We start from the raw sequence: 19,567 nt of genomic DNA on the forward strand, positions 1-19,567 counted from the left end.
AGGCCTCCCTGCATGTGCAACTAGACCCCTCCAAATGATCCAGAATGCAGCAGCACGTCTGGTCTTTAATCAACCAAAGAGAGCACATGTTACACCACTCCTTGTCTCTCTTCACTGGCTGCCGGATGATGCATGTATCAAATTCAAGGCTCTGATGCTGGCATACAGAACAGTCACTAGGTCTGCTCCAGCATACCTAAAATCATTGATGCAGAGCTACGCACCCACTAGAAGTCTGCGGTCAGCTAAGGAACGTCGCCTTGTTGTACCAACACAAAGAGGCACCAAAACACTTTCCCGGACTTTCAGCTTCATCATACCAAGTTGGTGGAACGACCTTCCCAACTACATCCGTGAAGCTGACTCACTCTCTGTCTTCAAAAAACGACTAAAAACACATCTTTTCCATGAGCACTTAACCAGTCATTAAAAAAAAAAAAAAATAAATAAAAATAATTCTGTTGCACTTTATTCTATTTTAAATACAATTATGATGCTAGTGATACTTTGTAATACAGCACTTTTCATACCACTGTCTCTTAAGGTGATTCGCTTATGTTTTCCTCTCTTGTAAGTCGCTTTGGATAAAAGCGTCTGACAAATGAATAAATATAAATGTAAATGTAAATGTATTACTAATGCTATTTTTATGACTGGATTCAGTGATTCCATCCATGTTTTCCACATCGCAGACTCCAATTGTTGAATTATTGAAAATTATTCACATGTGTAAAGGCTGCATCACCATGCTACCACCTCGGGATGTGAATCAAATTTTTTTTTTTTAAATCAGCGTTTTGGCCGTCGTCATTGTTAACACAACATTTAGGAATTTGTTTTCATTTTCCATGACTTTTCCATGACTGGAAAACTGCATTGCAAAATTACAGGTTTTCCAAGACACATGGGAACCCTGTTAAAGATTACAGCTATGAAAAGGTATATTCCGAATATTTAGTATTTATTGCATCTGAGCAAATGAAAAATGTGAACGCAAAACTCACGATCACTATTATTTGAGTCACTGTCACAGCTTTCCCCAAAGCATCTGGCACACTTTACACCACAGCTCCCATAAAAAACAACAACTATTTTTTCATTTAATAACTTATGACTTACATAGTTTTATTTCAATATTTAGTATAGTTTAATTTCAATTCAATGATCCATGTTTTTAGCCAATCCTCTCTTTTCAGTGTTTTTTTTCATGATTTCTACAAGCCATTAAAAAAAAGCCATATTTTAGAGAAAAACATGGAAATGTATTATATGGGCCCTAATATCTTGAAAAATAGCAATTAATTAATTTTACCTTTGTATGCTTGCCTTTTTTAGGATTAAAGGGCCGACAAATGTTACCCCATTCTCCCCTACTAGTATATAGGCCTAGCAATGATTTCATCCAGAGAAACTTTTTTAGTCTAGTCAATGATATCAAGATTTTATCTACATATCAATGTAGTACATAATCCTCAATATGAAGAAGAAAACAGAGATGAAATATTTTAGTACCTCCTTATTCCTGAGCACATCTGTGAGGTGGGCAATGCCTTCCACATACACATCTTCATCACTGGACTTTCCTGCACCGCTCTTGATACATAAACACATTTTAGTACTGTCAAACGTGATATATTTATCTTACACCTTATCTTGTTCTTTCATACTTACATTTTGTGCGCCCTCTTTCTGTAAATCAGTAAAGCGGTCACAGCGATCATCATAGTGATTAGAAATGCAGCGGTTGTGATTCCTGCCGTGAGCCCGTTGCTTGACACTAAGTGCAAGAAACCATTAATAATAAGAATCTAGACAATCTTTTTTGAAAGGTTTTTGATAACAATATAATTTCACACTTCCATTTGATTTGATCCATTTGCTCATAAATTAAATACAATAAAATATTACTGTATCTTACCTGGTTGAGTTAATAATGGGAGGGAGAGGTAGGTGTCAGTGTAAAGGGGATGAGCAAATTCTCTGTTTTCTTCATCAAACAGCTGAGTGAAGGCACGCACACTTAATCTAAAACAAGCATACATAAATATCTACTATTACCTACTTTAAACCTGTCACAATATGGCAAGCACTTTTGACCTTCGATCTAATCATGTACAGGATATTAATAATAGATGTTTAATTACATTTTTTACTAGTTACAATGCTAATTCTTGCAGCAATGGAATTACTACTAGTGAAAGTGGCAATTATTTATATCAGTAATTAGGTTTGCACTAGTAAAAACATTAATTCTTTATATCAAAAATGTAATTTCAATTAGTAAAAAATATTATTCTTAATATCTGTAACTGCATTTTAACTAGTAGAATTTCACAATGATATGTCATTCACTTTTGGGCCTCACTTCCCAAAGCCATCGTAACTTAAGTAGTACTTGAAAATGGTCATAGATTTACGAGTGTTCTGGAGTAATCGTAGAGCGTTAAGAGCATCGTAAGGAGACAGACTTATGCAGTCACCTGCAGGACAATTTATATAAATTACACTTAATACAGTTTAATACAGTTAATTGTATAATGATTCAAATAAGAATTTAATATCAGCTACTTTTAAGGTTTATTCAATTGTATATTAATCAACAATTAATAATAATAATAATAATAATAATAATAATAATAATAAATGCATAGTGGTGGTGGAATAGTGGGCTAAAGCACAGTGCTATAAGCAGAAGGTTGCCGGTTCAACCCCCACAGCCACCACCAATGTGTCCCTGAGCAAGGCACTTAACTCCATGTTGCTCCAGTGGGATTGTCCCTGTAATAAGTGCACTGTAAGTCTCTTTGGATAAAAGTGTCTGCCAAATGCATAAATGTAAACATAAAATAGATAAATAAACCAAAAAATAAATTAACTAGTAAATAAATAATTTATTTGATTGGTGAATGTTCCTAAAGAGCAGCGTCCAGCTCTCAGCTTTGCACTTTGCTGGCAACACGGTGAATCTCATTATATTCAATATGTGCTTGATCATTTGCAGGATCATTCACAGGGACTCAGTAATTAGCCACTGTCCATTAACATACAGTATGTCTTCACTGACCCTGGAATCAATTGCACTTTGACCCACAGAATTTGTGGAAAGGAAACACTGCAAATGCACATCTGATGAACGAAGCAGTGATTGTCTAAAGGCAACAGATCATTCTGCACAAAATGATCACTAAACTACATTTAATTAGCCTAGGTAGCTAATTAGTGTTTAGCTAACATTTTTCCAGAGAGGAAAATAATAAGTATTTCTAAAGTTACGAACAAATACAAAGAAGATACAATGACGAGCGACACTACACTGTCACATTTCAGCACTTCACATATACGGACAGTAACTCTCTTAAGTAACAGCATCCACATGTGTTCATGTTAAGTGCAGCTTTGGGAAACACACTCAAAAAAAAAAAAAACGAACGTTCGTAAAATCACTCGTAGAAAACGCTCTTATCCGCTAAGATCAATTGTTATTAGGAAACAAGGCCCTGTTCAAAAGGCAATTACAGATATCTTTAATTAATTTCTTACTAGTTAAAATTCAAAAAACACATTTCAGCTCATTACTTCATACTAGTAAAATCCCATACAACCCTTTAAGGTAGGGCAGAATACTCAGGATACTAAACAATTCAGGCATACCGATATGAAGTTCTGGGTTTGAGTGGTCCATCACAAAGACTTCGTCCATGCTGGATAGATTCTGGATCCCATTTACAAGGTCCTCCTAAATGCTTCATCCCAGCTCCAAGGTTTATCTCAAACACACGGATCATGCTGTCAGATCCCTCAGCACAGAGACTGTGAAAGTATCCAGTCTGGTATGCTTTGATAGAGCCGTTCTGTCTGTAGTCCAGATAAGAGGGCAGAGGGTGTCTCTGCTCAGGTAGGATATAATCAATATCTGTAAAAATTGTAAAAATAAAAAGACTGCATTAGATTTGTTGTAGTTAGACGTTGGCATTAAAGACATGTTATCTATGGCTGAAACCAGGCACAAAACCAGCCTTCCTGCAGGTAGTCTCTGAGTCCTCAAACCAAGAGATTAATCTGTTAGAAGAGCGGTGCCAAATCAGAACTGACGTAAAGTGTTTTCTGCAAGTAACTTGCTGTTTAATGCTTCAACCGCTAGAGGGCCAAAAGTTACATAGTGTAGCTTTAAGGTATGAAAATGTGTGGTTGTACCATGCGACTCAGTGACGATGACAGTGAAGAAGCGAATGGCTCCATTTACATCACTGAACCAGCTGCAGTTGAATTTGAACAGGATGGTGGAGTGTGTGATGACGCTCGCACTCACACGCACTGACACTGGTGGAGCAGGTGGTCCTGAAAAATAAACATTGACCGGGTGAGATTCTGTCAACACCTTGATTACTTCTAATGCACAAATCAACAGAAATTTATTTACTGTTTAATACTTTTTATTTAGAGTATTTTTTCTAGGTCTTACTTGAATTAATAATTAATATTGATAATATTTTCATGCTTGTAAACTAAACCACAAATCATTCTGAGTTTTAAAGATTTACAACTTCATTTTTATGTTTATATTACATATTTCTTTATATTGCCTGTTTGCTGTAGGATTCTTGTGTCATATACTGTATGTAGCTTTAGAAGAATTTTTTTTTTTTTTTTTTATCAATATATTGTCACAGTCTGTCTCCCTCATTTTCTTCAAGGACACTTATTTTGAAGTTTTCTACTGGACTGCATTTCCCATAGTTCACTGCACTAATCACATCCATCTGTTTCTAATTATCCTCACCTGTATCCTTTCCCTCAGTTCCTTTTTGTATAAATATGTCCTCTAACTTTATCTACTCCTATGTCAGTCCTTGAAGTGTTACGTTGTGCTAAGTTTTGATGTTTAGATTTATAGTTTGTTTCATTCCAGTGATTACTATTGTTGCCTTGAGGTTAGCTGCCTTCTCAAAAAATGCTGCCACATTTATTTTAAATAAATATTGTGAGCTGATGCCAGACTTTATATATAAAGTCACACATCCTCAGTATCTGTATATTTATTCAATATTATTAACAAAAATGTCACAAATTTCATGTCAACTACCCTATCTATTCCAGTTTAATTTTTTTCCAAATGATTTGAGGCTGCAGCTTTTAAAAAATCTAAAATTATTGATCAACTCATGTATAGTCTAAATCAAATATAGTGACATGTCAGTCACATCAAACCTCAATGGTTCTTGTGAGTCTTGTGAATGAATGGCATGACACCAGGACACAGAAACCTTTATTTTATTTCATCTGAGAGTGAATAACTTTAATTTCTGTCTGTTCATCATACAAAGTGATCGTAAACTTTCAGAAGACTTGGAAAATAACGAGTGAGTTTTTATAACAAAAGGAATAGTCATTTGGATTTTAACCTTTATATTCATAAAAGTATATCCATACAGAATACGCACACTGTTTTCACATTTTCTACGCTAATTTTGCTGTGGAAACTTACTGATATTTGAAATCATCAAATAATATTTAAAACAACACTGAAGGAATGGGGAATGTGGAGAACTTTGTGAAGAGCAGGTGTTCGATTTCTGCTGGCACAGATTCTCAGCTGGTCTAGTAATGAGAAAATTAAGAGAATGTAGTTATATTGTCACTCACTGTCAATCATGGTGATAACGCTGTTCTTTGCAGCTGAACTCTTCTGGTCTCCAGAGTTCACTTTGATGGAGATGCTGTAGTTTTTGAAAGGTTCCAGGTTGTCAAACTGCTGTGTGAGAGTGTTGTGTCCCAGTGTGAACGTATAGACTGGAGTCTCTGAGTCGTGTTTGTGGCATTCCACAACATAAGAGTCGTAATCAGACTCTGGAGGTGTCCAGGAACAGGACACAGAGTTGGAGCTCACAGGATAACAGTGAATGCTCGGGGTCGGCTGTGGAGCTAGAGAGAAACACAACACTCCGGTAAGTAACTAGTCACAATCCAAATATTGTCCAAAGTGACAAGTAGTTCACTTTACTATAGGTAAAATGCCCTGAATGTCGTGGGGTTTTTTAAGTCTTTTACAGTGCACCTACAGTACACATTCAACAAATAATACAGACCCACTTTATATTAGGTATAAGTACTATGTACTTTATTTTGATACAATGTACTTATTATGTACATACATGTTGTTGCACTGTACATACATTTAAAGAACCTGTTAACCTTAAACATTATCTTAAACCTTACCCTACCCCAACCCTTACCCAAACCCTAACTAACCGCAACTTTAACCCCCACAACAGATGGCCCTGCCTTCACTGAATCTGAAAATTCAAAGACTCTGCTGATCTGGACCATCTGCAACTCTTTCGGAGTTGACATGCCCACACTGGCACTGCTTGGAAAAGCAAGTCCCAGAAAGCCCAATAAAAAGCTTAAACTGTTAGAGCTCGTGCCCAAGATAACAGTAAAGTAGTTGTCAAAGTGAGACAAGGCATGTCCAACAGCTCCTCCAATGTGAGTTCATACTGAAAAGTTCACCAGGAGGCATTATTCCCTCCCATTCCCTGGTGTTCGTTGAAAAGAGTCCTGAGGTCCACAGTGATGTTTTTAAGCACCCCTTGCAGGACTGTCACAAAGGGAACAAGCATGGAGTGATCTGACAAAAGAGTTCTTAGTACCTCAATATCAAAGGGTCCTCCACAATGCATTGATGGCGTGAGGGATTGTTTGCTCAAAGAGAGACACTTGTTCAACTCTACCGGTAAACTGGCATTCCAGTTTGCTGGCTAAGTCTTTCATGTGGGCAATGTATGCTTTGGCTCTGGCAAGCATATTTCTGCAATAGGTGGGATGAGCCAGCCCACAGTTAACAATGCATCAACTCACAGGGTCTGCATATACATTGTGGAAACAGGTGTGACATTTTTTGTAAATCTGAACAACGTTCAGAGAATAATCATGGTCCAACTCACTGAATATTCCCCACAAAGACCTGGAAATATCCATCTGCATGTGGTCCAAATTTGAACTGAAATTGGCAGCCTCGTGGATTGACAGTGCAATGTACACTATTACCCTCACACCTACAGTATCAGGTACAATTTGTACCTGGACCACAGAAGATGCATACTTAGATCTTTTCCTGAGATGCTGAAGGCTGTGTGGACAGACATGGAGTTCACTTGTACAGTGTCCAATACTGAGCTAAGGTCCAGGATATCACCTGGAAGATGGGAAGGAAACACCTTACCACAAAAATATTTGTGGTAAGGTCCAGAATATCATCTTCCTTTTGACCAAATTTAATCAAACTCAAGACAATCTCAACATTTGACCCAGGGTTAACCTCTGAAAGGCAGTGCTTCAACAAAAACAAGGCATAAAACTGGTCCTGCTGCAAAATAATCATGCTTGTTGAAGTCTGCCTTTTGAATAGTTGCCATAGCCAAACATCCAGGAGGCAGGGCTCTGAATTTTCCTTGAACAAATGGACCACATTGTTGGAAAAACTGAGCTGTTTTGAATTTAATAAGCGCAGGTTACTCAAACATTCACTTGATGTTGTATCAATGTAGTGATACTATGGCAGTTTGAGGCTCTTGGGAGCCCCAAACACCTCTGATCTTTGAGAAAAGGCCAATGGGAATTGGCGAGTGGAATTTGCATGCCACTCCCCCTGACATAGGGGTATAAAAGGAGCTGGCTAGTCAGTCACTCATTCAGATCGCAGCCGAGCAGTGTTCATTCATTGAATTCCACTGCCGTTCCATTCACCTCTGTGTATGCTGTTGGATATACACCGCATTTTAGCGGTTTCTCCCCCTCCTGCATGGATAAGGGCAGAGAACGCCCCTGGGCGCTTCGACATCTAAAAAGAGAGAGTATATTCTAAAAGAGTATTTTCCTCTAAAAGAGTGGCACTGACGGAGTGCGTCTTTTTAAAGATGCCTTTCCGTCTCTGTATAGTTCCTGGTTGCGGTCGTTACCTCTCCGCCTCTGATGGCCACGATCGCTACCTCACGTGTCTGGGCTACAGCCACGCTGAGACAACGTTCGTGGATGTTTCATGCTCTCACTGCGAGAGCATGACCATGGCAATGTTGCGGTCACGGCTTTCCTTCTTCAGGGAGAAAGCCACTCCAGCCGATCCCTGCCCCGGTCCTTCTACCGACGGGTACGAGGCCGTGACGGGGGTGATTTGGGGACCCCAATGGGAGTGGTTCCGCCGGGTAATCCCCCACAGACCTCCCATTCCCCAGTACGCTTGTTTGCCCTGGTTGAGTTCTGGGATGAGACAGGCAGCTCACCCCAGGGCAAGTTTGATGTCTCATTCAGGGCTCGAGAGCGGGATGAGCTCCCACCTTTGGGTGTGGTCGCCCAGTCTGAGGCTGACATGGAGCTGGCCTGGGCTGCTGCGAGCGTCGGGCTTGAGTGAAACCCTCCACCCTGCCCTGAGCCCTCGTGGCTTGATGATTGGTTCCTGGGCCCAGAGCGCCGCTCAGGGTGCACCCTGCCCCGGTTCCATTCTTCCTGGAGATGCATGAGGAGCTCACGAAGTTGTGGCAGGCACCTTTTACTGCCTGGACCCGACCTCTGAGCTTCTCTGCTCTCACTACCCTAGATGGTGGGGCGGCCGGGGGTACACGGCGATTCCCCAGGTGGACAAGGCAGTTGCGGTGCACCGGAATTGGCCGAGACTCCCGTCCAAGGCCTTTAAGTCCACGTTGTCCTTGGTGACCAAGGCTTACAGTGCCGCTAGACAGGCCACTTCTGTGCACCTGGCAAAGGCATTGAAAGAGCTGCACGAGGGTAGTCCTAACACAGGAGTGATGCAGGAGCTGTGCTCGGTGACCGATCTCGCCCTCCGGGCGACGAAGGTCATGGTGCGGGCTCTCGGGCAGGCGATGTCCACCTTGGTGGTCCAGGAGCGCCACCTGTGGCTTAACCTGGTCAAGATGAAGGATGCTGACAAGGTACACTTCCTTGATGCCCCCATCTCCCAGGCTGGCCTGTTCGGCGACACCGTCGAGGACTTCTCCCAGCAGTTCTCGGTGGTCAAGAAGCAGATGGAGGTATCCAACACATCCTGCCCCGGCGTGGCTCAAGGTCCCACACCCCATCTGCTTGTCGTCAAGGGCATCCCCCTGCAGTGACGACACCAGCTCCACCACAGCCCGGGCCGACTGCCCGGCCCTGACGTAGAGCCCCCCCGCAGGAAGCTGACGCCCCCGTCCCACGATCTGGCATCAAGAACCCAAGGAAGGCTTCGAAGCGCCCCTGAGATGGGCGACCCAGGGACGTGGAGACCCACTGTAAGCTTGGAGGTGGTGGACAGACCACTCCATCCCCCGGTGGATGTTGGGAGGAGAATCTTTTGTTTCCTTTGAATTTGATTTTGCCGCACATCCGAGGGGCTGCGGCACCCACATTTTCAAAGAAAGAGTGGTTTCCTCATTTCCTGGGTCACACAGCTGGTGTTTACGGCCATCGTTATCACAACTGCCAGACACCGAACGTTCACAGCAGGCCTCCACCTTGAAGGTGTATGTGGCCACTATAGTGGTGCACCACAACGTGGTGGATGGTAAGTCCCTTGGGAGGCACAACCTGATAATCAGGTTCCTTAGGGGCATGAGGAGCTTGAATCCGCCTGGGCCGCGCCTCATTCCCTCGTTGGATCTCTCCCTGGTCCTGCTGGGCCTGCAGAGAAACTCGTTTGAGCCTCTAGAGTCAGTTGAGCTAAAGGCTCTCTCATTGAAGACTGCCCTCCTGACTGCGCTCATGCCCATCAAGAGGGTTGGGGACCTGCAGGAGTTCTATGTCAGTGACACCTGCCTGGAGTTCGGTCCGGTGTACTCTCACGTGATCTCGAGACCCCGACCGGGCTATGTGCACAAGGTTTCCACGACCCCTTTTAGGCATCAGGTGGTGAGCCTGCAAGTGCTGCCCCAGGAGGAGGCAGACCCAGCCTTGTCGTCGCTGTGCCGGTGAATGCTTTGCGCATCTACTTGGACAGCACACAGAACTTTATACACTCTGAGCAGCACTTTGTCTGCTTTGGAGGACAGCGGAAAGGGAGGGCTGTCTCCAAACAGAGGATCGCCCACTGGGTCGTGGATGCTTTCACTTTGGCATACCAGGCCTAGGACGTGCCGCCCCCTTTGGGACTATGAACACACTCCACTAGGAGTGTGGCAGCCTCCTGGGCCTTGACCAACTGCGCTTCTCTAACAGACATCTGTAGAGCAGTGGGCTGGGCAACACCCAATACCTTCGCGAGATCTTTTAATCTCCAGGTTGAGCCGGTTTCATCCCGTGTGTTGTCATGTACAAACAGGTAAGTATGCGGGGCAGCTAGCTGGGTGTACCGCTTGCGTACAGCGTCGTTCCCCTCCCAGAGGGGAAGACGTGTGCTTTTTTCCTCCATGTGAGTTCACGAGATGATGAACCCTGGATGTCTTTCCTCCTCAGCCCTGTGGCAGGTGAATTCGTCAGAGAAATTCGATGCCGGCCCAGTACGTGCGCTAGTATGCCCTGTACTGAGGTAGGTGCTCCACATGTGCTGGTTGCCCGTGGGTAACCCCCTGTGATGTATTTCCCACGGTACGGTTTCCCTGTTGATAAATCCACGTCTTCCTTGGGCAGAGTTCCCTCTACCGTGTTTGTAGAGCTCCTGCCCTCCGGGTAGGACCTGCCGCAGGGACTTCTTCCACATGCGATACTGCCGGTCAGTAAGTCCTTGTGATGTATTCTCCACACGTTACCTCCCCTTCAGGCAGGGTGTGGTCTCCATGGTGTCTTTCCCCTTGGGAAAGGACCCCCCCCCCGACGTGGACGCATATGGCCCCAGCTGAATTACTTTCTGTTTTTGTGGGAGAACAAAGAAGAGAAGAGGCCACAGCTGGTGCAGCCTGTCCCCACTATGAGTTCGTCTTGTCCCCGGGGTGCGAGGGGCCATACAACACTCATGGGGCATTGGGGAAGGTTACGTGGGGGCTAAGTGCATTTGCTACGAGGCACGCAGTAGTCTGCCTGCACCTGCACCTCCAGTCCACATAACACAGTTCAGCTGGTTGTGGCATTTCATATAGGGACCCCTAGTGTCACTACATCGACACAACATTGAGTGAGTGACAGATAGGGAACGTCTTGGTTTCTGTCGTAACCTCCGTTCCCTGATGGAGGGAACAAGACATTGTGTCCCTCTTGCCACAATGCTGAGCTACCCGCTGAAATGGCCGGGACCCTGTCTCGGCTCCTCAGCACAAAACCTGAATGAGTGATTGTGAGCCAGCTCCTTATATACCCGTATGTTTATAACAGAGGAGTAGCATGCAAATTCCACTCGCCAATTCCCATTGGCCTTTTCTCAAAGATCAGAGGTGTTTGGGGACCCTAGTGTCACTACATCGACACAATGTCTCGTTCCCTCCATCAGGGAATGGAGGTTACGACAGTAACCAAGATGTTTTACAACAACTGAGTTAGTTGTTACTAAAGTGGCTTTCAGCCAGTAGCCACCATCAACATTTCCTAAGGTATGACCACATGCATTTCTGAAAGAAGACAAGACATTTAAATTGTATTTGTGCAGCTTGAAATGCTTCTTAAGTATGTGGAAATGGTTCCTAACCATATTTGCTAAAAGTCTGGGAGGAACAAGTAATGGAATGTACCATTTATAGCTGTCAATGACTTAAGATGGACTACCACTCCATCTGTATCAAAGTTTAAATTAAGGCAGCCATCGATAATATTACTTGGATGGATGGCAATCTTAAGAAACTTGCAGAAGTACAATCATCACTGCAACACCACTGATCTGGGCTTTATGGCAGAGTGGCCAGATGGAAGCCTCTCCTCAGTGCAAGACACATAAAAAAGCACCTAAAGGACTCTCAGTCTGTAAGACTCAGACACGATTATCTGGTCTGATGAAACGAAGATTGAACTGTTTGGCCTCAATTCCAAGCGTCATGTCTGGAGGAAACCAGGCACAGCTCATCACCTGTGCAATACCATCCCAGTGGTGAAACATGGTGGTGGTAGCACCAGAGTGCTCAGGACCTCAGACTGGGCCAAAGGTTCACCTTGCAACAGCACAATGGCCCTGAGCACACAGCCAAGACAATGCAAGAGTGGCTTAGGGACAACTCTGTGAATGTCCTTGAGTGGCCCAGCCAGAGCCCGGACATGAACCTAATCGAACATCTCTGGAGAGACCTGAAAATGGCTGTCCACTGATGGTCTCCATCCATCCTGACAGAGCTTGAGAGGATCTGCAGAAAAGAATGGCAGGAAATCCCCAAATCCAGGTGTGCAAAGCTTGTCGCATCATACCCAAAAAAGAATTGATGCTGTAATCGCTGCCAAAGGTGCTTCAACTAAGCACTGAGTTAGGGGTCTTATATCAATGTGACTTATGTCAATACTTATGTCAATGTGAGATTTCAGTTTTGTTTTTGTTTTGTTTTTTTTATAAAATTGCAATTTATCAAAAATCTGCTTTTTGCTTTGTTATTATGGGGTATGGAGTGTAGATTTTAGCATAAGGCAGCAACATAACAAAATGTGAAAAAATGAGGGGGCCTGAATACTTTCTGAATGCACTGTATACCTCATTTTTAAAGATCATTTTTTGGTCAAAAGATTGGGACTTTTAATGTATAATGTGTTTTTTTTTAACTAAATTACACCTGTACTATGTCCACCACTTGCTTGTACATTTACCACAACCATTGTTATTACAAAAAGTACTTTACCTGATTTTTAGAGATCTTTTTTGTTTGTTTGTTTGTTTTTTGGGTAAAAAGATGTATAATGTGTTTTTTTAAATACATTATACCTGTACTAAGTCCATCACTTCACACTTTTATAACAATAAATACACTAAATTGTACACTTCCAGAGTGAGGAAAAGGGCTGGAAAAATCCCTCTGAACCCAACTCACCCAGCCCACTACCTTTTTGAACTGTTGCCTTCTGGCCGACGCTTCAGAGCTCTGAGCACCAGAACCGTCACGCACAAGAACAGTTTTTTCCCTCAGGCTATCCATCTCTTGAACAGTTAAAACTGCCCCATTGAGCAATAATTATGTGCAATACACAGCTTAGTCTATATATATTTATCCAACATACCCTACCTCTTTTGCCATACATTCCCTTGCATCTGTATATAACAGATTTGCATTTGTACATACATATATTTATATATTTTTTGACTTATTGTGTATTTCTATATATACTTATATTTTCTATTCACTTTATACTTTTATTAAATTTTTTTATTATTATTATATTGTTTGTGCACTGGAAGCTTCTGTGACCAAGACAAATTCCTTGTGTGTGTAAGCATACTTGGCAATAAAGCTCATTCTGATTCTGATCCTTTACCTGATTTTTTGATAATGTTTTTATTAATTAAATCGTCCTGGTTACTTGCGTAACCTCCATTCCCTGATGGAGGGAACGAGACATTGTGTCAATGTAGTGACACTTGGGGTCACTCTTGGGAGCCTGAGACACCTCTGGTCTTTGATAAAAGGCCAATGAAAATTGGCGAGTGGTATTTGCATGCCACTCCCCCGGACATACGGGTATAAAAGGAGCTGGTACTCATTCAGGTTTTATGCTGAGGAGCCGAGACAAGGTCCGGCCATTTCAGCGGGTAGTTCAGCGTTGTGGCAGGAGGGACACAACGTCTCCCCCAACATAGTTATGAGTGTCGAACGGCCCTTTGTGGACAAGTCGACTACCCAAAAGATAGAGACAGGCTAACCCAGTCGTGGCCTCTTTTTCCCTTCTTTTTTCCACTCCCTAAAAAACAAGGGGGATTATCCGACTGGTCCGCCAGGTCTAGTCAGGGGGTGTCCCTCCCAAGGGGAGGACACCGCGGAGACCACACCTCGCCCAAAGAGGGGGGGATATTTAAGTGGAAAATACGTCACATGGTCTTGCCGACCATGTGGAGAAGTCTCATGGTAGATCCTACCCAACAGGGGAGGAGTTACTACAAACATGGAGACTGTGGCAGAGGGAGCCCTGCCCAAGGAAGACGCAGTTTGCCAACAGGGAAACGAATTAGTGGAAGATATACATCGCCTGGGGTTACCTTACAGGGAACTGCCACATGAGGAGCACCTACCCCAGAACAGGGCTCTTAGTTAGCACGTGTACTGGGCCGGCAGCAAGTCTCTCTGAAAACTCGACTGCCACAGGGCTCGGAGGAAGTCAACCAGGGAACATAGTTTGTGAACACTACTGGGAATTAATGGTGCACGTCTTCAGCTCAGAGGAGGTGAAAGGCGCTATGTGCAAGCGATACTCCCGGCCGGCTATCCCGGGCTTATCCGCTTGTATTGCGTGCCACTATCTGGGACGAAACCGGTTCCACCCGGAGGTTGTAGAACCTTGCAAAGGTGTTGGGTGTTGCCCAGCCCGCTTCTCTGCAAATGTCTGTTAGAGAGGCACCACTGGCCAGGGCCCAGGAGGCCACTACACCCCTGATAGAATGGGCTCATAGCCCTACCGGGGGCGGCACGTCCTGGGCGTGATATGCCATAGCTGTGGCGTCAATGAGCCAGTGGGCGATCCTCTGCTTGGAGACAGCACTTCCTTTCCGCTGTGAACCAAAGCGGACAAAGAGCTGCTCAGAGATCCTAAAGCCCTGTGTGCGATCCAAATAGATGTGTAAAGCATGCACCAGACATAGCAATGACAGGGATGGGTCTGCCTCCTGGGGCAGCGCTCGCAGGTTCACCACCTGGTCCCTAAAAGGGGTCATGGGAACCTTGGGCATATAGCCCAGTCAGGGTCTCAAGATCACGTGAGAGTAGCCTGGACCGAACTCCAGGCACGTTTTGCTGACAGAGAACCCTTGCAGGTCTCCTATCCTCTTGATGGAAGTGAGCGCAGTCAGGAGAGCAGTCTTCAAGGAGAGTGCCTTAAGCTCAGCTGACTGCAGAGGCTCAAAGGGGGCTCTCTGTAGACCCTGAAGAACTACAGAGAGGTCCCATGAGGGAACGAGGCACGGTCTGGAGGTGTTCAGCCTCCTGGCGCCTCTCAGGAACCTGATGATCAGGTCGTGCTTCCCTAAGGACTTACCGTCCACTGTGTCATGGTGTGCTGCTATAGCAGCAACGCACACCTTCAAGATGGAAGGGGACAGCCGCCCTTCCAACCTCTCCTGCAGGAAGGAAAGCACCGATCCAAATGCGCATCTCTGCGAGGGGACAAGGGCAGGCCGAAAGGGAGGACCTTGTACTGATATGCCTGACCATCGAATGCAAACTGCAGGAAGGGTCTGTGTCGATGTAGAATCGAGACATGAAAGTACGTGTCCTTCAGGTCTACTGCCGCAAACCAATCTTGATGCCGGACGCTCACCGGAATGCGTTTTTGGTGGTCGTGATGGGCATGCAGCAAAATCAATAGAAAAGGCAACAAAAGATTCTCCACCCGGCCCTTTTTTTCTTTTTTTTTATTCTTTTTTTCTTTTCACCGGGGGATGGAGTGGTCTTCTTACCAGCTCCAAGGCAGTGGGTTTTGTCGACCCTGGGTCGCCCATCTCAGGGGCGCTTTGAAGCCTTTCGTGGGTTCTTGGCGGCCGGCCATGAGACGGGTGGCGTCTGCTTCCTGCAGTGGGCTCCACGCCCTTGGCAACGAGCAGACGGGGTGCGGGATATTGAGTCGTGCCGGGGCAGGATTTGCCAGATAGCCTCCATCTGCTGCTTCACCGTCAAGAACTGCTGGGAAAAGTCCTCGACGGTGTCGCCGAATAGGCCAGCCTGGGAGATGGGGGCAGCAAGGAACCATGTCTTGTCGGCCTCACCCATCTCAACCAGGTTGAGCCAAAGGTGGCGCTCCTGGACCACTAATGTGGACATCGTCAACCCGAGAGACTGCGCCGTGACCTTCGTCGCTCGGAGAGCGAAGTCGGTCGCCGAGCGCAGTTCCTGCATCGTATCTGGGGCAGAACTACCCTCGTGCAGTTCTTTTAGCGCCTTGGCTTGGTGGACCTGCAGGAGAGCCATGGCGTGCAGGGCAGAGGTGGCTTGTCCAGCAGCGCTGTAGGCTTTCGCCATCAGGAACGTTGTGAACCTACAGGGCTTGGATGGGAGCTTTGGGCATCCGTGCCAGGTGGCGGCACTCTGCAGGCATAGGTGCACCGCGAGCGCCTTATCCACTGGGGGAATTGCCGTATAGCCCCTGGCCATCCCGCCATCGAGGGTAGTGAGGGCGGGGGAACTGAGAATTCGGGACCGGGCAGTAAAAGGTGCCTCCCACGATTTTGTCAGCTCCTCTTGCACTTCCGGGAAGAAAGGCACTGGAGCGGGGCGCGGCTGCTTTGAGCAGGGGAGAGCAGAGGGTTCCACTCTAGCCTGACGCTCGCGGTCACCCGGGAAAGCATGTCCATCATCTCTGCATCAGCCTGTGACTGGGCAATCGTCCTCGAAGGGGGGAGCCCAGCTGAGGCTTCTGCGTCCGACTGGGCATGCCCGCTCTCCGATACTGCGTTCGAGAGCTCATCAGCTTCACGGGCTCTGAACAAGAGGTCGGACTCGCCATGAGATGAGCCAGTGGACTCGTCCGGAAGCCCGATCGGGGCAGACGAGCGTGCTGAGGAATGGGAGGTCCACGGGCTCCCATTCCCCAATGGTCCCCAAATCGCCCCCAGTGCTAGCCGCGCTGGCCTCAAACCCGTAGGTAGAAGAACCAAGCAAGTCGTGACCGCAACATTGCCACGGTCATGTTCTTGCAATGAGAACATGAACCATCCACGAACGCTGCCTCCTTGTGGGTCGTGCCCAGACACGAAATACAGCGATCATGACCATCTGAAGTTGAGAGGTAAGGACCGCAACCAGGAATAACACACAATCGGAAAGTCATCTTTAAAAAGACGCGTCTTTAAAAAGATGTTCCGTGTGTGCTGCTCTTTTAAAGAAATATACTCTTTCAGGAAAATATACTCAATTTTTTCTGCTGAAGCTCCCAGGGGCGTTCTCTGCAGTGCACCAGTGCAGAGGAGGGAGAAGCCACTGAAATGCGCCGTAAAATCCAGCAGAGGTGAATGAACAGTCGTGAGAATTCAGCTCAGTGAGCATGACCGTTCGGCTCCGAAGAGAAAATCTGAATGAGTGGTTGCATACCAGCTCTTTTTATACCCGTATGTCCGGGGGAGTGGCATGCAAATACCACTCACTAATTTTCATTGGCCTTTTATCAAAGACCAGAGGAGTCTCGGGCTCCCAAGAGTGACCCCTAGTGTCACTACATCGACACAAAACGTCGAGTGAGTGACAGATAGGGAACACTACTGTAATTGCACTAAAGCATGTTTTCACATAATTTTACTTGTACAGAATGCGACTCATAACCTTATGATGATTCTATCTCAACGGGAGATACTGTATGTACAAAGTTTCATCCAACTGGAAAATTGCAGACAAATGTTATACACACATTTGAGGATCATAAGGGGTATGATCTTGTCTCAAGGGGAGATACTCAATACATACATATTTATAAAGGACATCCCCTATAGATTATATCATCAAAGTTTCATCCACCTGAGACACTGCAAACAAAATTTAAAAGTCTGTGGATCGTAGGGGTCTGACTCTGTCTCAAGGGGGAGCTATTGAGTCAAGACCTACATATTCTTAAAGACATCCACTATAGCATCTACACTAATCAGCAACAACATTAAAAGCACTGGCAGGTGAAGTGTATAACATTTATTATCTCATTACAATGGCACCTGTCAAGGGGTGGGATATATTAGGCAGCAAGTGAACAGTCAGTTCTTGAATTTCATGTGTTGGAAGCAGGAAAAATGGGCAAGCGTAAGGATCTGAGCTACATTGACAAGGGCCAAATTGTGATGGCTAGATGACTGGGTCAGAGCATCTCCAAAACAACAGGACTTGTGGGGTGTTCCCGGTATGCAGTGGTTAGTACCTACCAAAATTGGTCCAAGGAAGGACAACCGGTGACAGGGTCATGGGCGCCCAAGGCTCATTGATGCACATGGGGAGCGAAGGCTAGCCCGTCTGGTCTGATCCCACAGAAGAGCTACTGTAGCACAAATTGCTGAAAAACTTAATGCTGGCCATGATAGAAAGGTGTCAGAACACACAGTGCATCGCAGCTTGCTACGTATGGGATTGCATAGCAGCAGACCGGTCAGAGTGCCCATGCTGACCCCTATCCACCACCGAAAGCACCTACAATGGGGTTGTGAGCGTCAGAACTGGACCATGGAGCAATGGAAGAAGGTGGCCTGGTCTGATGAATCACGTTTTCTTTTAGATCATGTGGACAGCCGGCTGCGTGTGCATCATTTACCTGGGGAAGAGATGGCAGCAGGATCCACTATGGGAAGCAGGCAGGCTGGCGGAGGCAGTGTGATGATCTGGGCAATGTTCTGCTTGGAAGCTTTGGGTCCTTGCATTCATGTGGATGTCACTTTGACATGTACCACCTACCTAAAGATTTTTGCAGACCACGTACACCCCTTCATGTCAACGGTATTTCCTGATGGCAGTGGCTAATGCGCCCTGCCACACTGCAAAAATGGTTCAGGAATGGTTTGAGGAACATGAAAAAGAGTTCAAGGTGTTGACTTGGCCTCCAATTTCCCTAGATCTCAATCCGATTGAGCATCTATGGGATGTGCTGGACCAACAAGTTCGATCCATGGAGACCCCACCTCGCAACTTACAGGACTTAAAGGATCTGCTGCTAACGTCTTGGTGCCAAATACCACAGGACACCTTCAAAGGTCTTGTGGAGTCCATGCCTAGACGGGTCAGAGCTTTTTTGGTGGCATGAGGGGGGCCTACGCGATATTAGGCAGGTGGTTTTAATGTTGTGGCTGATCGGTGTATGTACAAATTTTCATCCACCTGTGACATTGCGATTATGGGGGGTATGATCCATGGTTTCGGGCACTATACCTAACCTAACCTAACCCTTCCCCTACCCTAACCTTACCCCGAAACCTACCACTACCTCAACCACAGTAGCAGCATATGTGAATCTTGTGAGAATTTTGCAGAACAACATATAGTTACACAATAAGTACATTGTGTATGTATTTTAATGTTAGTACATGGTATGTAAAGACACCTAATATAAAGTGTGACCAATAATACAATGTCAGAAGCTAAAGTAGATAAAGTACATGTGAGAAAATGAATTTGTTCCACTTAAATACAGCAGCGGGCTGCTTTCTAACCATATCAAATTTTGTCTGGTATCGCTTGTTGTCTTTTGCACTTAATTAACATTCATTGTTTATAACCAACCACAAGTGACTTGGGACAAGATCTGTTTTTTTTTTCAATCATGACGTGACCTCTAGATGTCATTGTGTGTGTTTACATACACAATTGTAAACTAATTATTCTTAATTACCTGACAACTTATATTGTGTGCTTATGTTCTGTGCATGCTTGGACATTTAGACATCAAAACTGCAGAAAAACAAATTATAATTTCAAATCTCATATACATTTTGTGTCATCAGGATTTAAGAATGAGCAGATTTTTTTATAGTTATCAGCATATTGTTGTTCTTGTAAACACATTC

The 19,567-nt window shown here is 45.1% G+C and overlaps 1 protein-coding gene across 1 annotated transcript in view; it reads right to left on the reverse strand.

Moving 5' to 3' along the window:
• LOC127435306 (receptor-type tyrosine-protein phosphatase beta-like) overlaps positions 1–19,567 on the reverse strand; it is a 100,734-nt gene that overhangs the window by 30,041 nt on the left and 51,126 nt on the right. The window contains 6 exon segments of the mRNA XM_051688675.1: positions 1,513–1,593; positions 1,672–1,777; positions 1,919–2,025; positions 3,652–3,913; positions 4,195–4,338; positions 5,644–5,922. Coding sequence (XP_051544635.1) covers positions 1,513–1,593; positions 1,672–1,777; positions 1,919–2,025; positions 3,652–3,913; positions 4,195–4,338; positions 5,644–5,922 — 979 coding nt within the window.

This window comes from Myxocyprinus asiaticus, chromosome 45 (assembly GCF_019703515.2).
Source record: "Myxocyprinus asiaticus isolate MX2 ecotype Aquarium Trade chromosome 45, UBuf_Myxa_2, whole genome shotgun sequence".
Lineage (NCBI taxonomy): Eukaryota > Metazoa > Chordata > Actinopteri > Cypriniformes > Catostomidae > Myxocyprinus > Myxocyprinus asiaticus.